We start from the raw sequence: 22,818 nt of genomic DNA, 5'->3' as shown, positions 1-22,818 counted from the left end.
AATCACTCCTGACCAATCTCTTTAACAGTGAAGACATGCAGTGAAGTATTTGTGTCCAGGATGGCACTGGAATTCCAACCTGGAGTCCCAGCCCAGCCTGCTGCTCAAGGCTGGAGTGCCCCTGGACTTGGCATTCGCCTTTGCTGACCTTCCTGAGGTTCCTGCCAGCCCCTGTCACCCACAGCCCAAGGCACAGCCCTGCCTCCAGCCTATCAGTGTTCTCCCCCAATCTGTCTCTTTCAATTTGCTAAGAGCCCCATCCCACCATCCAGGTTGTGACCGAAGTCATGGACCAGCACTGATCCATCGACCTCTGAGGGATTCCCAGCTGCCAGCTGCACTTGGCACTGCTCCCCACCACTTAGATTTGGGAAGCTCAGCCAATCCTCCACCCAGCTATCAGTCCACGTGTCCCCAGCATCGCTACAAAGGTGCTGGAGGTCTGTGTCAAAGGTCTCACTGAAGCCACCACATACAACACATGCACTGCCAGCTTTCCCAAAAGGCAATCAAGCACTGTTTGCCCTTGGGAGTCCACGCTGGCTGCTCCAAATTCTTTGGGACCCTTCAAGGAATGGAAAAGCCTGAAAAATGGTTTCTAGGAGGTCTTGCTCTGTAATTTTCTCGGGAATTAAGGTAAAGATGAGCAGCTGCTGTTCCCCAGATCCTCCTTCCAGCAGTCTTTGAAAAAGGGTGCAGCGTTTGCCTTTCTGCAGTCATCAGGAAGCTCTCCTGACTGCCATGACCTTTCCACGGTGACAGGCAACTATCCCACTCCACTGCTGGAGTCCCAGTAAGCTCCAAGTTGTGCAGCTGCACCTGCATTTCCAGTTTCATTTGCAGGTCACAGCTCCCAGTGCTGGGCTTGGCTGGGATGGAGTTAATTTTCTGCACAGTAGCTGGGACAGGGCTGTGCCTGGGATTTGTGCTGAGAACACAAAGTTGCGAGCACAGATAACTCAGGGATGTTCCCACTATTGCTGAGCAGTGCTTACACAGCTCGAAGCCTTTTCTGCTCCTCACACCACAGAATGGTTTGGGTTGGGAGGGACCTTAACAATCATCTCATTCCACCCCTGCCATGGGCAGGGACACCTTCCACCATCCCAGGTTGCTCCAAGCCCCATCCAGCCTGGCCTTGGACACTGCCAGGGATCCAGGGGCAGCCACAGCTTCTCTGGGCAAACTGTTCCCATTAGTGATAGGCTGTGAGTGTGCAAGAAATTGGGACGGGACCCAGTCAGGACAGCTGACCCCAAGGGACCCCAGACCACACCACACTGTGCTCAGCAATAAAAGCTGGGGGAAGAAGAAGGGATGTACAAAATGATGGCGTTTGTCTTGCCAAGTCACAGAATCATTAATGTGGGAAAGACCTCTGGAATCATTGAGTCCAAGCTGTGCCCAATGCCCACCGTGTCCCCAGCCCAGAGCACTGACTGCCACATCCAGTCCTTCCCTAGACACCTCCAGGGTGGAGATTCCACCACCTCCCTCGGCAATCCCTGACAATGCTCGACAATAATTTCCATGAAGAAATTCCTGCTGCTGTCCAACCTGAGCCTGCCCTGGCCCAGCCTGAGGCCGTTCCCTCTCCTCCTGTCCCTGTTCCCTGGGAGCAGAGCCCGACCCCCCCGGCTGCCCCCTCCTGTCAGGGACTTGTGCAGAGCCACAAGGTCCCCCCTGAGCCTCCTTTGCTCCAGCCTGAGCCCCATTCCCAGCTCCCTCAGCCTCTCCTGGGGCTCCAGCCCCTTTCCCAGACTACAACACTGAATTAAAACACCCTTTGGAATGCCAGCTCCCACTTAAAAAATCCAAAGGGGAGCAACCCTGAAATATTTGGGAGGAGGGAATGGGCCACAACGTTTTGCCCCCCCTTGAAGGCAAACAGGTTTTCTCAAGGAATGCTAACGTCCTTGTTTGGTTTAATTCAGTACTTTTATGTGGATGCCTCCTCCCACTTCTCTCCAGCAACATGAAAAATGCACCATAATAAATCAATATCGTACAACCAAACAACTGCTGTTACCTGGTTTTTAATTTAATGACAGGTGCATCACTAACAAAGGCACAACTGAATCCCAAATACTCCAGCCAACATAAATCATCCCCATGGCTCCATTCAGGGCAGGGGCTGGCAATAAATGCTGAGATAAGGTAACACAGCAGCAGCTGCATGGCTAATATGGGACTCCAGGAACACCCATGCGTGCAGGGACACACTGCATTAATATTCCCTCCCCGTGTCCAGCAGAGACAAAAACAACATACCTGGAGCAATAATTAATCTACAGAAATTATTCATCACGACAAGACTCTCAAATGCTGCATGTAATAAGCTCCTCTTCGTGGTTTTACTCTTTACTAAATGGAATTACCAGTACTGAAATGTTTTAGAAGATTTGCATAAAACTCTGAGTGTCTGAAGGGTAAATTATTTTTCAGAACACCACTGATTTCTGAAGTTATTTGTACACAGGCTGCAGAAACCATGGCAGTGCAACAACCAGGTTATTAAAATTTGGAACATGCTTCACAGAATCCCAGAATGGTTATGGTCAGGAGACCTTGAACATACCATTCCACCCCTCGCCAAGGGCAGGGACACCTTCCACTATCCCAGGCTGCTCCAAGCCCCCTCCAGCCTGGCTGTGGACACTTCCAGGCATCCAGGGACAACCACAGCTGCTCTGGGCACCCTGTGCCAGGGCCTCCCCACCCTCACAGGGAAGAACTTCCTCCTAATATCCTTCCTCCTAATATCTAATCTAAACCTACTTTTTCCATTCCCCTTGTCCACCTTGTCACAAAGCACCCAAGACTTCAAATTCAGAGAGTTTTGTAGACTGACTTTCCCTTTTCCCAGCAAAACTCCTCCAACATTCATCACTGAACACCACTATTGATATTTTTTATTTATACATCAAAAATTTCACCTCAGACAAAGTGTGGCAAATGAAGTTTCATCTTAATTACACACTGTAAAAGAATTAAGTCCTTTATTACAGCTTGCTGTACTGTCAGACCACCTGACGCCTCACCTGAGAATCCAGGTGCCTCCAATCACTTTCTGGCCAACTGGATTCTATTTAAACATCCCCAAATTTCAGTAAAGCCAGTGCTGACTCTAAGACTTGATCTCATGCCCTTGCTCTTGCAAAAAGGCAACTGAAGAAATTAAAAAGTTGTAAGCAAGGTGAAAGTCACTTCCACTTCATTTAAGACCAGAGTCTCCACTCACACAGAATACTTTAGGTTCCTCTTCAGCCACTCCAAGAAAAAAATCACCAGAGGTCACATTACAGCAAATCCCAGCCTCTATGTTTGGTTTTAAAAAAACAAACTCTCTTTTGTTCAATGGTTTTAGAACATCTGAATGAAACAGATCCCTTCCTAGAAAGATGACTCTTATATGCATGCTCTCACCTGCCAGGTTTATGTTATTGCCTATAAATAGGCACTTCAGCAGCATTTTTATCAAGGAGCAAAAGTTCCATGTCAGATTTGAATAATATCAGCACTGCCACTATTGCCTTTCCTGCTCAGGACTTTGCACCACCTGTTAAATAAACCCCACAAGAAGTTACTGTACTGTGTTGGGCATTTAACAGCACTGTTCAAACACAGTTTTGCTGCCTGGATTTTGGGCTGGCTTTATTTGCCTGGTCTCCAGCTAAACGTGCTACCTCCCACATGACATCACATCCACGCCCTTTACTACAGAGATACACACGTGGAATTCTTCCCCCAGGTCTTGCAGAAATATGTTCATCAACATCAGAGCATTACCTTGACTCTTCTCTTCAAATTACATGTTAAGGATTTCCTAGACATCAGGAAAGGGAAAGACTTCCCCTGCAAAGGTTGAGGGGGAGGAAATAAAACTGCTGCGTACTGCAGTCCCTTCCCCAGAGCCCATCACTAGGCTGCCTCAGACAATGTCTTGCTGCTCCCATTCCCAGAGCATCCCTCCTTCTACTCCTCATGTCCCTGCCCAGCTGGAGGCGTCACTGATACCGTCCTTGAGCAGCCAAGCAAAGCTTTCATACCCCTCCCTTGCTGCCCACCGACCTCGCATGCTGGCCCTGCTCAGCCACAAGGGGCTTCTGCTGAAATTCCTGGCCTTCCCACACAACGGGATGTGCTGCTCCTTAGCTTTCTGCAAGTCCTCCTTAGGAAAACTAAGCTGAACCCATCCATCCTGGCTGCTTCCCAGGAGACTCTGCCCACCAGCTGCGTGAAGGAGCTGAATTCTGCTCTCATGACAGCGCGTCTCCAGGTCCTGAAGGCAATTTGTGGTCACAGAAGCCCAAGCCACCACCAGACCGAACACCAGCCTCCCCTCCCACGGCAAGTACGGACAACTTAGAGTTCTCACACCACAAACATCTCAACACAGTGCGAATGTGGCTTCCAGGCCAAGATTTTTAACAAGAACGTTGCTGGGCAGGCCAAGGTCCCGCCAGCTGTGAAAGCACACGAGGCAGCAGAACAAACTCAAAACCACCATGGCGAGGTCACCCACAGCCTAAATTTTTGCCCACAAAGAAATTCTCTGACCCAGCACGAGAAGCCAGTGACATTTCCTGCTTATGGATCCACTTGAGGTCTGCCTGATCTCAGCAGACGTGTGAAGGGCATCTTTACAACTTGTGAAGCACAAATATTTGTAACATCAGGAAACTCTTTGCTTGCTGAGTCAAGGAATTCAGCTCTCCTTCCTGCAGCTCGCTGGCAAGCCAGCCCTCACTTTCTGCTTACCTCAGTGCACCTCCAGTTCTCTGGCGAGCAAAAAGAAAAAAAAAAAGTGGCCTTTTTTTAAACTTGACTTTAACATACATACTCTGTACTGTCTCCTCTTTAGTCTTAAAATAGCTCTTCCAAATAGAGCTTCAGAAATTCCTGCAGAAGGGAGTAACTGGCAGTTCAAACATCCTGCAGCACAGCAGAGCTCTTCTCTCCTCTACAAATTCCTTTCTACACCGCATCTCACCATTTTCTAACAGCTTTTCCCCGAGCAAACAGGAGCTACAATAGCCAAGCACACAGTAATCCCTTGTTGATTCAGCTACTACAGAACACTTTACCACCCTGAGGAGCCCTGCTCCGTCTTTCTGCTCCACAGAGGATTTACAGTAACTCACATCTGCACTGGATTCTGCATCTCTGCCCTGCACTTAGAAGCCTGTTCATCTCACACCTAAAACTAATCAGCTCCGACAGCTTTGCGACCATTTGTCCTTTGGAATGTTTACTCTTTAAATCTCCACTTATCCTCAACTAAGATAGAAGTACATGGAAGGAAAATTCTCCCGAATGTAAACAGAGGTACTGAAGCTGAAAATATTTCAACCAATATTTCAATACATCAGGATATAGCAAACTATATAATCAAGGAATCAAAGTTGTGCATAATATCTTCGTGACAAAAGCAGTCTCCTGCTTGTCCTGCCAGCAGTCACCTACAAGTGTTTTTACTCCAGTTTTCACACACAATTTTCATTACCTGGATCATCCTCCTGCCATCCCCTCAAGCAACTGCAGGCACTACTGTTCTTCTAACCCCACTCAACTCTAAGGAGTAAAAACCCTGCCTGCCATGCCCACTGAGAGCAGATAAATGAGCTCCTGCTTCGAAAAACAAACGCCAGACAGTCTAACTTTGAACTTCCTGACTTCACAAGTTCTCACACACAGAATCGTTCAGGTGGGAAAAGACCTTGAAGATCATCATGACCAACCATGAATGATTTCCTGCTGTTACAAAAATGTCCCTTCCTAAAAAGCCCAGTTGGATTTTCAAGAGTGCATTGCTTACTCACAGTAGTTTGACTGATGCACTTCAAACCTGAAACTTCCCCACACAACGTGTTACGAAGTCACAATTTTGAGCAGGACGTTTAGAGGTCAATCACAACTGGCACAGGCCAGGGGTACAATTCTGAGTGCTCTTCAGAACAATTCTCAGTGCTCTTTACAATATACAGGACATATTAGAACATATCTTGGCAGCGTTTCTAAAAGAAGATTTTTAATGCTCAGTAAAATTTATTTGATTTAAACAAAAACTATTACCACGTGCAAAGTTCTTGGTGTGAAAGTACCCACAAGCAAATCGGGCCTTAAACAGGAGGTAGTTGTGATTTTCATCAGCACAAGCTCCCAATTAATAAGAAATTTCTCCTTTATAAATCTATCAAAAACAACAAAGCAGTTTTCTTCCAAATCCACTTCCAAGCTATGATTTTATTCATTATTTTCAATATTCTAATCCACACCACCTATGATAAACCATGAAATAGCTTTACCTCGTGCCTGAACAGTGCCCCTGTAGCAATGCACAGAGAAAAAAATTCCAGACAACATTCACTAGCGAGCAATGTACTCCCCATAAATCACATTACTGTACAGTTTGGGATTAGGATGAGTTGCCACTAGCAACAGAGCCAAAAAAATCAATTCTGTCACTATATATAGAGAATTCTTGCAACCTCAAATGTAGCCAATGTTTTCAGCAATTTGTCTCAGAGAAGTATTAGCAGTCCAGCGTGTGATCAGAGGAACATGACATCCAGACACAAAACAATGCTAAAACAATAGTTTTTCCTTCAGTAGAATAAAAAAAGAAAGCAAAAAAGAACCGCCAGAAAGCTGCTGGTGAATGTGAGCATTTCATTTACCCTTTTCAAAATAAAAGCGTGCCCTCTTTATAGCATTAACATTCACAACAAATCAAGGATTGATTTCAGAGCTGAAGTGTATTTAAAATGATCACTAAGGAGTTTTTGTTTTAAAATGGGAAACTAAGCAAACATTAGGGAGAGATACAGTTTAGACAAATACAAGGGTACTTTTCTATAGCTTTCCCAAACCCCATTCATCATATCCAAGGCATTTCCCTTTCAGAAAAAAAACAGCCTAGGATATTATAATTCAGACTGTCTACCAGGAGCTTTTAGAAAACAGGAATATGAGGAGTTTCTTTGATCCCCATTTGCTTAACAGCAAGAAGCCAAGACACATTTCATCATTCATGCTTCTTATTCCACCCTGGATCTGCAAAAGGCTTTTTAGCAGGCAACAACCACCTTGGAGTTCTTAGTTTACTCATCTGTCACATCTTAGGAATCTTGACAGTGCCACCCAGGTTTATTACAAAGACTTTTCTCTCCTTTCTTTGCCTACAATCTTAATATAAGCACTTCAATTTTCCATGATGCCCTTCACAAGGTTTCATTGTCACTAACACTGACGTAAGTCAAATTCTGTATTTTAATGGATTCTACAGGTAATAATAATAATTACTATAATGGGTTTTTTCCTCAAAGCACAATCACCCTGTTTTAGAAGAGTACAGTAGATGTACTGTTATTTTTTAAGTCAGTAAAATGTAACAGCTCACTGAAAACATGTGGCCCAACTTCTAAAATCTTATCTGTAGATATGTGTCAGAATCACAGAATCCCTTAGGTTGGAAAGACCTCTGAGATCATCGAGTCCAGGTTTTGGCTGATCACCACCTTGGCACTGCCAAGTGCTAAGTCCAGTTGTTCCTTTAATATGAGTATTCCTTATAAAGTTTTTCCCAAAAGGAGAAACTTAGTCTATTTCCAACCAAAAAAAGATATGGAAAAGATATTTCAAAGGGGTCAAGTCATCCAGTCTTCTTGCTACTGACAAGAATATTGATCTTGCTTACTATCTGCAGCAGCACTGGCTGCTCCAAACACATACAGGAGTATAATGTAGTTACAACCATTTTTCCTGAGCTCCAGCAAAACCAGAACAGGGCTGTTAATACAAGTTCATCACAGAATGGTTTGAGTTGGAAGGGACCTGAAAGATCATTAGTTCTACTTCCTGCCATGGGCAGCGACACCTTCCACTATCCCAGCTTGCTCCAAGCCCTGTCCAGCCTGGCCTTGGGCACTGCCAGGGATCCAGGGGCATCCACAGCTTTTCTGGGCAGCCTGTGCCAGGGCCTCACCACCCTCACGGGGAAGAACTCGCCCACCAAAACCCAACTATCCCTGCTCTTCAGCAGTTTGACATCATTCCCCTTGTCCTGGCACTCCATGCCATTGTCCCAAGTCCTTCTCCATCTTTCTTATGGGCTCCTTTCAAGTCCTGGAAGGGGCAATTAGGTCACCCCGAAGCTTCTCTTTTCCAGGCTGAACAATCCCAGTTCTCCCAGCCTTTCCTGTTGGCTGCCTCTGGGCTGCCAGTTCAGCAGCACAGCTGGGTGCAGAGAAGGCAAAAGGCATTTCAAACATCCAGCGAGCTGTGTCAACAAAAGGGCCCAGCCCTCCTCTATCACAGTATTGAGCTAACTTGCTAAATTTAGAACAAAAACAAATCAAAACTACAATGGATAAACTCCTCCAGCAGAAAGATCCATTTGCTCTCTGAAAGCAAAGAAGTGTTTGGATGCGTGGAGAGATGAGATCTTGGTTCTTAACTGGACAACAGCTCTGCACTGCACCTCCAGCAGAAGGACTTGGCAGCCAGCGAGCAGAGAACATCAAAGCACCCCCACCAACTCAAACGAACTTCTCAGGGCAGATCAAAGCTCGAGGCACTTCATAACGCAGGCCCGGGGTGTTTCAAACACCACCCCAAACTCGGGAACAAAGAGCGCCGTGACGGCTGCGCTCCTGCGGCACAGCAGAGCCCCGCGGAACAGCAAACCTTGGCTGCAGGACGCACAAGTCACAAGGCCAAGTCTCCCCAGGAAATTGTGAATAATAACACGGCCACGCTCGATTTCAGGGAAAAGAAACATACCTTCACTCCTCCTTGCGCTGCTCCTCGTTAAGATGGAAAGGAAGAGAACAGCCTCTTACTGAAAGAGGAGGCAGCACGCAGGAAGCACGTGCAGGAGAAAGGATTAAAGGATATTTTTACCAGTGACACATTAGAGGATGATCCAAGTCTTTATGCAGGTTTTGAAAACTATGTCTTGAGCACCAAATGCCCAAAAGACAAATAGAGGATTCAGTTCCTCTGGCATCAGGGATCAAGTCCAGTCACTGTTTGTCAACAACAGGCAACACCAACTTCAACCACTCTTTGGATACTACAATCACAATTCTGCAGATTTCCAAATGAAAAACTCTTGTAATCACAAAGATTTTGTTCACCTCCTCAGCAGAAAAGCCTAAGCTTCAAATGCTTAGGAAAACTAGAGTATCAGGCCTTCTTTGTTTTCTACGCAGCTGATTAGCTCACAGCAATTAACTACAATCTGCTTTCACATCATTTAATACAAATACGGATGAAAAATGTCTAGAAAAAGGGTGTTTGCATTTTTTTAACCTATGTGAACATAATGCACATCATTCAAGCATACATTCAGCCAAATCAGGAGGTTTCAGGTAGATGCTCCCCTGAAAGCCGGTACATCACAGGGAAAAGAAAATGAGATTCCCAAAGAAAACTAGTGCACTTCCCAAGCCTTCCCAAGTCCTCCCAAGTCTGCCACTATTTATAGTGATTCGAGAGACTCAACACCTCCCACACTGTTACAGTTCTGAGCTTTTTGCTTTGATTTGAAACACACAGAAAAGAGCTAAGAAGGAGGTACAAACCAGTTTTACTGCAACTGCAGAAATTACTTTTCTCTCACCTCTTTTCTACTACTGGGTGGGAAATGTGGGATACAAGGAATAGCTGCAACTCCCACTAACAATCCCAAAAATATTAGTCATACAAGTACCCCAAAAACTCTAATGTTTGCTACGCAGAGAACTGATGTTCTTTTCACTGGAAAGAAAAGATGAGATTGCTCAAAGATCCAGAGGAAATCAAATAATGAGCCTTGAGTTTTTTGCTCCCAAATTCCCACATTTCAGAAAGAGAGCATCAGTCCCTGGAACAAGCTCCCCAGAAATGGGTAGAGTCCCCATTGTGGAGGTTTTCAAGATACAGATGTGAGGTAACTTCATCCAGGCTCCTTCTGCCTTGTAGGGTTGGACTAGACAGTCTTTTGAGGTGTGCCCTGGAGCCAAATCTACTTTTAAAGAGCATCCTGGTATTGTTGGTACAGTGAAATATCTTAAGTTTATCACCTTAAACCAGTGCCACAGGAGCTGGTTCAATAAATTTACTGAAATTCAAAGGTTTGGGCTTTGCTGTGACTCATGTCCAAAAACCCCCACCCTTGTGATGGTCCTCTCTTAATCTCACCAAATCATACAACCATGAAATGGTTGGGGCTGGAAGTGACCTCTGGAGACTCCCCAGTCCAAGCCCCCTGCCAAAGGAGGTTCACCCAGAGCAGTTTTCAATAAGCCCAGGTTAGGAGATTGCAGAACCTCTCCGAGCAGCCTCCTCCAGGTGCTCTGTCACCTCAACAGTAGCTTTTTCCTCATATTCAGGTGGAACTTCCTGCACTCCAGTTTGTGCCCATTGCCCCTTGTCCTGTCACTGGAAAGAGTCTGTCCCTGTCCTCTTGGCACCTGGCCTTAAAATATTTGTATGCATTGGTAAAATCCTCTCTCAGCTGTCTGCTCGCGAGGCTGAACAGCCCGGTTCCCTCAGCCTTTCACTGTAAGTGAAGTGCCCCTGTCCCTCCTCATCTTCGTAGCCTCTGCTGGATCCTCTCCAGTCATTCCCTGTCCTGTGTCTCTCACTCAACTCTGAGGCTGAACAGAGCTGAGAACAGGGGAAGAATAAGAAGACAAAGAGGAAATTCAAAAGCAGGACCTCTTTCTTAATTAGGTGTTACTAGGCAGTGATATTTACTTGTCGTCTTACTCAGCCAGCTCAGATCACAGAGAGATAATTAGAAACAATCACACAAAATCAATTAACATGAAAGAAAACTTCATAAACAACAAGCACATTAAAATAACATGGGAAGCCACTGCCATCTACGCCCTTTCTCACCGCTGGCAACACAGCTGAAAATGAGCAAAGCCTATTTAGAGATAAGACAGGCTAAAGCCAGGCTGGGAACATGTCAGGACTATGAAAAGCAGCCGCTAGAAATCAAGACACCGTAACACTGCCTATTATTGCTCTTCTGAATATTCCTTTTAATTCACAAGGCAATCTAGCCTGTCTTTTCTGCCTCTGCCTGGCTTTAGGATGGAAAGACAACGATTTTCAGGTCAAACATGAACAGAATTTCAGCAGCCTAACAAATGGCAATGTCTCAAGACAGAAATTCTCAATTATGTCAAGAGATTACAACTACTTTACTCCCTGCTGAAAGGCTGAAAAATAGGAGTCAATTTTACTTCATTTTTCAAGAACTTCAGACCCCCATCTCTGTCACACTCAAACCCTGAAATAAAAGCAAAGTAATTCCACCTTTTATACAGTTAAGTGATTTCTGAGATTTCCAGTTTGCAGAGGACGCCAAGCTGAGCAGTGCAGTTGACACAACGGAAGAACGGGGCCATCCAGAGGGCAGGGCTGAATGGGATATTGGGAAGAAATTCCTCCCTGGGAGGGTGGGGAGGCGCTGGCACAGGGTGCCCAGAGAAGCTGTGGCTGCCCCTGGATCCCTGGAAGTGTCCCAGGCCAGGCTGGATGGGGCTTGGAGCAACCTGGGATGGTGGAAGGTGTCCTGGCCCATGGCAGGGGCGGCACTGGATGAGTTTTAACATCCTCCTCCCACCCAAAAACATTCTACACATCTATGATTCATTCTTATATTCAAAGATCTTTAAAAGCACTTCTGATCTGAGCTCATCTCAGAGTATCATACCCTCAAGAAAAATTGTGGCTTGTTCAGTTTCTTGCCTCCTCCCTTTTTTTTTTTTTCTCCTTCAAAAATGCAAACAGAACACAGCAGAACCCCCCGAAAAAACCTTATTTATGCTCAGGACTGTATGTATTTAAACACGGCCACAAGTGCCAACATTTTCCCCACTAACATTGGCTTGCATCTGGCCAGAAATAACTATACTTAGTGGCTTTACCACCATAAATCTTCGAAAGTCTTCTGCATGGCTGAGCTCCTCTCATAAAATTAGACACCAGTGCGTTTTGTCTGTCTCATTAAAAGGATGTTTGCTGGAGCCGGCGCAAGAGGAGAGAGGAGTGTGTGAACAACCTTCCCAGAGCCACTGGGGATTGGCCCAAACTGTTCTCACAGTGGCACAAAGAAAGGAACGCTTAAAATAACTCCAAAGGCTCTTAGAAGGAATGTCTCCGAAGGTTATGAATAATTTTGAAAGTCTGAGAATGGAATCTCCATGCTCACAGTAGCACATAGGGAAAAAAAGCTAGATTTCAATTGATTATTTTTTTTTTACTTACTCTCTTTCCTCAAGTTTCAATTGGAAATATTCCACTTGCTTCCTAAATAAACACAACCCAAAACTTACAACCATTAATTCAATACTTTAACTCTCTTTCCTCAGGTTTTAATTGGAAATATTGCATTAACTCCATAAATAAAACACAACCCAACACTTACAAGCTTAAAGTCAATAACAAGCCCCCAACTTAACATATTCCTACCATGCATTTTGGAAAAATGTTATTAAAATTTTAAAACCTACTATAAAAAACAGTCAGAAAAACACCACACTGAGCCATTATAAACTGGTTTCATTTTACTGCAAATATCTGACCAGAGCAACTTGGGTTTGATAAGGTTTTAGCCATTTTTCAACAGCCAGGTTTTAGAAGTATAAATGCAGAACACCTTTTCTGTGTGCTTTCATATGCAGAAAGCAATCAAGATGATTAAACAAGGTCACTGATTTTACTAAGACAAAAAATAAAAAGTCAGATGCACATTCACCAGAAAACCGAAATCACCACGTGTTAAGATAAGATATTAGCTGGGTTAAAAGTTCACTGGGAGCAGGAGAGGCTGATCTCAAGGACCAGCTGGGAATGACAAGAAAAGTCAGAACACCAAGTTCTCTGCAGCCAAGATAACCATGTTACATTGGCCCTTTTCTGGGCAAAAACCCAACAAAACAAACCCACAACCTCCCTTTTTACCTCTGCCTCCCCTACAAGGAATATTTACATGGTGTGTGATTTGATAATCCCATTCCCCTCACTTTTCAGGATGCTACCATTGAGAAGGCACAAGGTTTCCAAGGTCTCCTGATGGGAGACTGGCAAAGGCAGCAAAACCTGGAAAATAAACCTTCTGGCACCAAACTACACAGAACAAAAGCCTGAGGCTGGATATGGGGAAAGATTCTTCCCCCAGAGGGTGGTCAGGCACTGAACAGGCTCCCCAGGGAATGGTGACAGCACCAAGCCTGACTTCAAGAAGCCTTTGGACAACACTCTCACACATGGGGAGATTCTGGGGTGTTTGTGCAGGGCCAGGAGTTGGACTGGATGATCCTGATGGGTCCGTTCCATGAGGATATTCCATGACTCTGTGACAACACACCACCATAGGAAATCAAGCCAGGCCACACTAATTGTGTCTGGAATGGGAAGAATGCACTTCCTCTTTCCAAGCACAGCTTATCATGACCTTTGTGGGATGTCCCCGTGTCTTCAATTCCCCTTACACACAGGGGTTTCCAAGCAAGAGCTGGGATTAAAAACTGTGAGGAAAGCCTTCATCACAGAAGTGATGTGATGAAGAAAGACAACCCAAGAAGCAGCTTGCGTTTGAACAAGTGGATCAAAGGAAGAGCTTTTTGTTCCCTTAGAACTACCCTGTGCCATGTATTTTAATATATATATTGCAATTGTCCCCATAAAAATCTGTACCAAAGGCAACTTTACAGGACTTCATGGCAGCTGCTGGTTTCCCAGAGCTCTGCCAAGTAACATCGTGGTGAAAAACATGAGTTAGGTCCAGGAAAAGCCATGCTCGGATAAAATTCAGGAAGAAAAAGAAATCCAACCCACACGACTTTCTGCAAACTGATGACTTCGTTCTTAAAAAGGGGGCATTGAGTCAAAAGTGAAAATGCAACTTTTGGCAAGGAGCTGTTGTACTTAGAACCCAAATCCTCTTGTTATGTCTTGGAAGACAAACTCGCACTAAAGCCACAGCTTAGCAGAATAAGCCCAGGTTCTCCTGAAAGTCCTTAAAAATCAGACTTCCAGAGCGTGTGTTGGAATTGCTTTAAGAAGAAAAAGCTCATTCAAATGCAACCTCAGAGAAAAAAATGGAAAAAAAAATTAATTTTCATTCTGATGCGAGAAGTGGTTTGTTGGGGGTTTTGTACACTATTAGTTCTGCTACAAAAAAGCAGAACTTCAACTTTCATCAGTTGAAAAGTACTCAGAAATACTAAAACAGGAGATCCATTAATTTTTGTATGTCAGGGATAAAAAAAAAAGAGAGAAGGAATGTGGTCCATTTCTCAATTCCACTATGCCAAGACAGGCCTGAATCATTACACTGTGGCCATGTTTATACTAAAACTTTTCTTTTTTTGCTCCGAACTTGGATTTCCACACCCAGTAGGCAACCGCTTTTTTAGAAGTACATTCCAAGCTTCCCTCAAACAGTTCCAGTCAAAACATCACCAGATTTTAATTCCATCAAGAATGTGAGCATCTCATTAAAGCCCTGCCTAATCATAGGTAACGTGCCCAGACCACAGATTCTGTGGTATCTTGATATGGCATATTCCTCAGAAGTAACTGCACCAACTTTTCTCAAAAATTCTGAAATTTCTGCCTATTTAGAGTTATAGCAATGAATTGTGTGTCCTCAACTAATTAAGAGAGCCTGGGAAAAAAAACTGAAAGTACAAAAATAAAGTCAAAACAATCACTAGTGGTGAGAAAGATCAGCCCAGGAGGAAAGAAATGTCATCAGCTCATAAGAAAATGGAAAGTTTTAAAGAAATAAATATTCCAGTCACACAAAGGAAAGCCTCAAGTGTGAGTCAAAACACAGAAAAAAATAACATTTTGCATATTGTTTTCGGGAATTTTTCTGATTCTTCTGCTGCTTCCCACTTCGGCAGGTTGCAGGTTTCAGAACCTGTAAGCACAGCAAATCACTCTGCTCCTACTTAAATAAAGCCCCAAACACCAGAGGCAAGAATTGCATCTGCTGAATGCAGGGAATGACCTTGAAGGAAAAAGGAAGGACACATTTCTCAGCAGTATAAAGGGAAAAAAGAGCTGGACCTCCTCATGGACAGACGAATTTTTTAAAAAGGGGCTTTATCAGACACCCACTAGCCAGAGGCAAACATGCTCTGCAGCCCAGGTTCAGGAATATCCAAACAAATTGCATTCCCTGCAACTGGAGACTGGAAAGAACAGGAAGAAAGGTAAACTCCTCACTACCACCACCGTGCCTGGGGGCAGGAAAAGCAGAGATTTCTTAATATTATTCAGAATCTCTTAGGGAATTCTAATACATATGGCTACACACACATATAAATACATATTATTTTACAGCTTTTTTCTCCATCTGCTCCTCCTTCCACAGCACCACAAGGCTCTTCCCTAACACTGCATCTTTTAAGGGATCTTAAAGATTTGCTGTATTTAAAACTGGAACTGCTGCTGATCTCTACTCCAGACTCAGCCCCAGCTGCCATAAACCTTACCAGGAACCTGCCAACACAGCCAGCCAGATTCCAGGAGCACAAAGTCCACCAGGGAGTACAAAGTATATCCAACAGCAAAAGCTTCCACTGAGCATAATCTGAGCACAGAAAATGACATGTTCAAACGAGCAGGAACTGGCTGGCTATGGATGTAAATTCATTCATACTTTTACTTTCTTTTTTTAAATATCTCTGCTGCTCGCTCTGGCTTGTTATGACAGGCTGAGGCATCGAAGGAGCTCTCTGTCCTCATGCTGGGCACAGAAACACAAATCCTGCCCTGGAATTACTGCTTCCCTCACACACATCTAACCTGCAGAAGGGACAGCCCAGCAACAGCATCCAAGACAGGGAAGGGCTCAGATTGGTAAGGAAGAGCCCCAGGATCTCCCCATTTGCCTTAAGACACCTTCAGTTGCTCTGCTGAACATTAAATAGGAGAGAATCTCAGAAATTGAGAACTAATTAAAATTCACAACGTCAGAACTGGATAAAGAAAAGGAAGAGATGAAGCACCTGGGAGGAAAAAAAACAAAAGAAGAAACTGGCAAATTGGAAGGGAGAAGGAATCATCAGAAGGCAGAGCTTTGGAGGGAAGGGTGGAAGACAGAAAATCACAGAATCACAGAACGTTCTGAGCTGGAAGGGACCCACAAGGACACCCCACAAAGGCAAGGCAGCAGCAGGAGAAAGGCGAATGACACAGAGAAATGCAGCTTTATTAACAAAAAAAAAGTCAGGAGGCAGAAACCACAAGGACAGAAGAGGGAAGGAAATAGAAGAAAGTATTTGTACATAGATTTGCATCCACATCAGGAGCACAAGTAGATTGTGAGCCTGTCATTTTGGCAATTCCTTTTAAACTGTGAATGTGAAAAAACCCTGAAAAAACTAAATTCAGGATACAACAAATGAAAGGACTGTATTGTTACTCTGTCTCAGCCAGCAATCAGGCAATCCTTACATCTCATTTCAACTGACTTAAAAGGATGAAGCAACGTAGACCAACACATCCAGACAGCCAAAACGAGTTAAGACTCAAATAAGGTGAATCTTCCAGAGCTGTAACTCACAAAGCAGCAGCTGTTCCTTCTATAAGGGCATCAGGCTGGGGTTACATAGTGACTTTAAACCCATGTGAACCTGGGCTGCTGTTGGGTAGCTTTGCCTTCCTTCCCTCTCCTTCCTCAGGTACTCATCACTCCTCCTCCCTCTCATGCCACACTGGACCAGGGACTGGATTTATCAAAATAACCTGGGAGAAAAGCCAGGGAAGGTTTGATTTCAGGTGGGCGAGTTCCCCAATCCACAGAACTCACCCACCCTGCGCTGCAGCAGAATTAGTTGGGCCAGTGGACCTGGCCCTACGTCCTTCATCCAGACTGAAGTTAAAACAGACACATAAGCACGACTTCATTCTCTCTAGCAAAACACAAATGTGAAGAAGTTTTAAAAAGGACATTTTAGGATACCTCAGCAAAACCTCAAAAGGCATCGCAAGTGCTTTGGAAAAAGCAGACCCCAAGCCTTTGGAAAAGCGGGACCCAATGTTTAAGGTAAAGCAACTATCACTTAATGGAGTTTATAAAGTCTGCAGCATATAAATACCTCACAGAAATGCCAAGTTGAATTAACATGTGGAGCATACAGTCTGCAGGCACACACACACAAAAGGAAAGCATCCCCGTGTGTGTCCCAGCAAACCAAGAGCATTTGCAGACCCTGGCTGTGACTTAGTTACTACCATCAGTCAAGTAAGTCAATCTTAAAGCCAAAATGAAATACATTAATATTGCTAACACCTCTGATAAATTCAGTCATTCTATAGCCCAGAAAAAAAATAGATAACTCACTGTCTAACAGCAGCCAGTGTAGATGGAGTGAAGGACTCCTTGCCACAATTGTTGAAAGGTTTCTGGATCACAGCAACAAAACCTACATTTACCTGTCAGGGAGAAAACTCCTTCTCCATTCCCGTGGCAGAGAGACAATCTTTTTTATGGTAATGCCAACACACATCTCCCACATGAAGGGATGAGATAGCTTTAGTGAGCTACAGAAGATAAACACGTCATGCCTAAAAGTAAGCCAAAGACCCTAAAAGCATCCTGAATCACTTGTTCCCCCAATTCCCCAGTCACTGAGCATGAAGAAATGTAATACAAAGAGCCAAACAGAGATTATAAACACAGAAATCTATTTTTAAATCTATTTGCTAACACACTTCAAACACATTTTTTATTAGAGTCTTGTCACTGAAAGAGACTTCAGCTTTAGTGCTACTGAGCTCCCACAGAGGAACACAACACAGTTTGTTTAGACTGAAATGGACATTTGGTATTTTTTTAAATAGATACTAGAATTTTACATAGCGTAGAAAGCCATGCAAAAAAAAAGGGTAGTTACACACATATACCTCAACCCCAACCAAGAATCCCTAGCTTTGCATAAAGATATCAAAGCTACTGGAACTGCAAGCATGCTTTATGGGCTGGTAGACTGCCAAAAATCATCTGCTAATACAGCAGACAATAGATGTATTCTGCTGGAGAACTTTCTGATCTTTTCCTCCTATCACTTCTCTTTAGTTACACACGAAACCCAACCAAAGTGATACAAAAAATATGATTTGAATGCTTGCATTGATGTGCCAACAAATGAAGCAATTATTCACAATAAAGTAACTTTTTCAAACATGCATTTTTAATCACTGGTTTGCAAGCCCTGATTCAGTGTTTCCCGTTGCCGTTGCAGCATGTCAGTTGCTGGAATTCCAAATACAAAGTTGTGCTCCTGCAGTGCCCAAAAGCTTCAAAAATGCTACCAAAGGACCAAAGTCTTCTGAGTCTCGATAAACAAATGGCACTCTGCTAAAATGCCATACTTTTGGATAACAGCAGGGTGTTTACTATAAAAATAAACCTTCCTTCCAGAGACAAAAAGATCCTGTGTGTGGTTCCAGCTTTCTGGAACGCTCCGGAACCACGGTGGCTGCATATCCTGAATCCAGCCATAAATTACACAGGATATTAGGGCGAGGTTGATAACCCAGCTTGAGGCACGAGCATCACACCCTGACCAACACCATGGAGCCCCCAAAGCTTTCCCCCTTCCCAATTCAAAGGCCTCTGCATCACGCCCCGAGATCAGGGCTTGTTCAGCAAATGCTTTTAACCCCAAATTCCCTGGTTCTCTCTGATTCTCTTATCTGACACTTGAACAAATCACTGACACCACGGAGCTGTCATACCCCATCTCATCATCCCACACTGAAAGAATGTTTAATCTGTAAATCCATGCAGCAATTCTGCAACCAGAGTGCTGAACACACTCAGTGACCACGGGAGTGAATTAAATGTATTAACTTGGCTTCCTAATCCCCAACATTAAAATTCAGAAAATTAATTAACTGCAGAAATTAAATTACATTAAAGGAAAACATTTTAAGCCAGCATTTTCACGTTTTCCTGGGTTTGTATCCACAGGCTTATGACATCTTTCAGCTGAATACAGACTGCAGTGAGCATAAGCTCCTGAAAAATAGCAAGTGCTAACAAAAACCTGGGCTAGAGCAGCAGTACCCAGCCTAGATGCTCTGAAAATAAGTTTCCATCTAAGGGGGGAGAATTCCTTGGATCAGTCTGTTACTTATTACCCAGCATTTGCGAGTTACACACTCCCCAGAATAATGTTAATCTGAGGAAATGAATGCTGTGATCTTTCCCATACAAAAAAGTGTTTCAACCCCCAAAAAACAAGGGGGAGAAAAGGCTCAGGCCTTGACATTCTGATTTATGGAGGACACTGATAGTGAGACAAACAGAACTTCATCTGTCAAAGCCAAACACTTGCATTTAATATACAAACATCAAGCAGGGAATCTCATTTAAATAATTAACATGTGGACTATCCACTGCCAGAAAGAGCAGGGCAACAATGGACTTACTGCTGAATATTGAAATGGAATACTGAAATGGAATGATTAATCCTTCATATAATGCCAGGTACCCACTCCCACCATATTTTGTTAAAAGCAAACCTTTAATTTCAAGAGAAGCAAATCACATTAGGTAAAATGAATAATGAAACCTCCCAAGCGATGTCGTGTGGATTTTCTCTATTGTTTTGAACCCGTGCAGAGTTTTAAATTATAAATGCAAATATCTTCTCGCAACTTTCTGGTAAAAAATGCAATCTGCTTGAAAGTGCTTTTCAAAGCTATCTCTAGTGAGACATAAATCATCAGTGGCTTTAAAATATTTCAATAATTTTAGTGGACTTTTAAAGCTGGTAAATCAAAGTCTCAGTATATTATATGAAGAAATATTGCTGAAAAGACCAATGCTTTTTCTATGTTGTTTGTGAGTTTCTTTTAACATTTCCCCCATTGAAGACAAGAAAAAATGGTTTGCATTGTGTTAGCTCCAGTTATAATTTCCAGCTGTGTCAAAACTAACAGCCTAAAAGCAGGAAATCCAAAGAGGAAATTCCATCGTCAGTTCCTGAATTTTGTAACTCAAATGTTCTTCCAAAAACTGGACCTTAAAGGAATTTTGGTAACATTTTCTGTAGCCTTACCTGATATCTTCCAGTAGATCACATTCTGCCTGATGCTTGGCCTGAAGTTTTGTCATTTGCTCAACCTGAATGTTTTTCAGCACTTGTGTAACTTTCACCTACAAAAAAACCAAACAAACCCAAGGACCACTTACACGCTGTGTCATTTATGTCACATTTCAACAAGAAAACAAGCAAAGCCACAGACCACTTATATTTCCTGTAGTTTATGTCACATTTCAATGAGAAAAGAAACTAACAAACTGGAAAAGGCTTCAGAAGGTCGGCTTTACATTTTTAGTACTGGTGTGGTTCTCCTTTGAGCCTGGTGGTCCTGCACAGCTAAAATTTCAATACTTTGGGAACCTACTTGGTAACTGGCAGACAGCACTAATGGCACAGGTATTGGGAATGGTTTTGTTTCGCCGGGGGAACCTTGGAAATGTTTTGTTCTTGTTTTTTATAAAACAAGAGCTCTTGGCATTTAAGCCCTCTAGTGATCACAGGGAATCCACATATCGGCCTAAAAAATGATCACCAATATCTCTGAACACATTATGCATTCATGAGGACAGAAATGGCAAACTGCTACTGCAGAGGGATGTGAAATTCACAGAGGAAAAGGGCACCCAGCTCCCTCTTCTTCACTAGCCAGGCAAAAAAAAAATCCTGGATCTCATCGGCTTCTCTGTTGTAACTCTGAAAACCATGACACCAAAAAAATAAATCACATGTATGCCCCTGACTTTAAGCAGAAAAAGTGTCTATTTTTAACGTGAACTTTCAGCATTTTTGGTTTTATCTGTATATAAAAAAAGCCCAACTCAAAATAAATAAACCCACACGACACAACCCAGGTAATGGAAATAAGCTCTAATGAAGTAATACAGGCAAACAACGACACACATGTGAAATAAATTAACCACCAAACACGGAATAAAATTGAAATGATTGAAATTAAATTGGTTTTCTTTGACAAAAGCAGAGTCCACCCCTAAAACAAGAGGCTGGGAGGCAGGAATGAGCCGAGGAGAGACTTTCACTGCAGCTGCCTCCCAGGGCTACTAGGGAGCTCTGGGCATGACAAGGGAATTCTGTTTGTGTTCCCTCCGCTCCTGGTCACTATTACCCAGTTCTCCACCTGGCAAACCCCTGCAATCTCCTCTCCCCACGGGGAAATCCCAGCATCAAGGCGGGAATCTCCCTGGGGCCGCAAACCATTACCGCCCATACCACCCCAAACCGAACAGCATCACCGACATGGAACAGACACAGATCTCAACCCCACAGAACTCCTTCCCCTGGTGCCTGCACAGGAGCAGCCTCTCCCTCCATCCTCTCCAGCTCTCCCTACTCCCCACACCCCGACCATGCCGCACAACCCCCAAAATGACCAACCCAGAAATCACCACGGACCAGCTCAAGAGCCCGCTGCGGCTCCGGCCTCCCAGATACCAACCTGCCTACCCAGACAAGCCACACACGGCCTGTTCCCCAAATGTCCATTCCTGCTTGCCTCTGTTCCCACACCAGTCCCCCCGATGGGCAGCACCCCACATTCCCACGGATCCCAGGGATCCCAGGGTCACCGCAGAGCCTCCGGTGCATCTGCAGGTCGCTCCCATGGCGCATGGGAACGCGTGTGAAAATGCTGTACCATTCCGGCTGTCCCTGCTCCCGTGTGCTCCTGGCACATGCCGGGATACTCTGCGTCCCTGGATCAACTTCAGACGTGACCTTCTTCCCCAAAACCACCAACCCCTCGCTGTTGGCACCCACACACCACACGAGCCCCCAAAATTCCCATGGTAGCACCCCAAAAGCAGCGCAACCTCAACGCCTCCATGCAGCCAAGCCCTCAGCAGCCACTGACCGCCTCCCAGCCCTTCCCTTGGAGAGCCTCCGCCGGGGATGGGGTCCCTGACCGAGCGCTGCTCCCCTGCACCTCCATCCTCACCAGCGCGCCCCCATCCATGCCCTGTCCTGCTTCCAGAGCTGACTCCCAACCCAACCCATCCCACCCCACGGCCACCCCGGCCATCCGTACCCAGTCCCCAACACCCCCCCCCGACATTCCCTCACGACCACCTTGCAGGGCCACCCTCGCCGAAGCCCCCCCAGCCCCCAACTCGCCGCTGCACCCCCCACTCCCTTCCCAGCACTTGCACTCGCTCTCCAAACCTTCTTCCCGCAGCCTCCCCCACCGCACAGCCCACCCTGCGCCCCCCTCCCCGCGCCCTCGGACCCCAACATCTCCCTCGTACCCCAAACCCACCCCACCCCACGCCGCACCCTCCTCAGAACCACCCCCAGCGGCCCCCCGGCCCTCCATGCGCAGCCCCCCTGCGCCGGGCGGGGGTCTCACCTTCCTCGGCGGCGGCTGCATGGTGGTGCTGCGCTGGGTATCCACATCAATTCCCTCCCCTCCGGCAGCAGGATGCGGCCCCCGCTGCGGGAGGAGGAGGAGGAGGAGCAGCAGGAGGAGGAGGAGCGGGCAGCGACCGTCTCCCTCCCGGTCCGGGGCGAGTCCCGGTCGGCGGGAGGAGCGGGGAAGGAGGGGAGGGAGGGAGGGAGGGATGGAGGCGGGGAGGGACGGCGGGGGGAGGCCGCCTCTTCCTCACGGGCAGCGGAGCAGCGTCCCGGAGCTGGGGAGCGGCGGAGGGAGAGAGCGGCGAGAGACTTCGGAGAAAGACGGGGGGAACAAAATAAAAGGAAGAAGGGGGGGGAAAAAAAAAAAAAAAAAAAATTAAAAACC

General features: G+C 45.1%; 1 protein-coding gene across 1 annotated transcript in view; it reads right to left on the bottom strand.

Moving 5' to 3' along the window:
• Window positions 1–22,560, bottom strand: part of FCHSD2 (FCH and double SH3 domains 2) — a 120,236-nt gene extending 97,676 nt beyond the window's left edge. Inside the window, exons 1-2 of the mRNA XM_082277343.1 lie at window positions 22,429–22,560; window positions 20,085–20,182 (exon numbers count right to left, since the gene is read on the bottom strand). Coding sequence (XP_082133469.1) covers window positions 20,085–20,182; window positions 22,429–22,449 — 119 coding nt within the window. The 5' untranslated portion in view covers window positions 22,450–22,560. The remainder of the gene's footprint in view (window positions 1–20,084; window positions 20,183–22,428) is intronic.
• Window positions 22,561–22,818: the final 258 nt, after the last annotated feature.

The sequence above is a fragment of the Coloeus monedula genome, assembly GCF_965178545.1.
Source record: "Coloeus monedula genome assembly, chromosome: 3".
In the NCBI taxonomy this organism is placed as follows: domain Eukaryota; kingdom Metazoa; phylum Chordata; class Aves; order Passeriformes; family Corvidae; genus Coloeus; species Coloeus monedula.
This window is presented reverse-complemented; position numbering and strand designations above follow the sequence as displayed.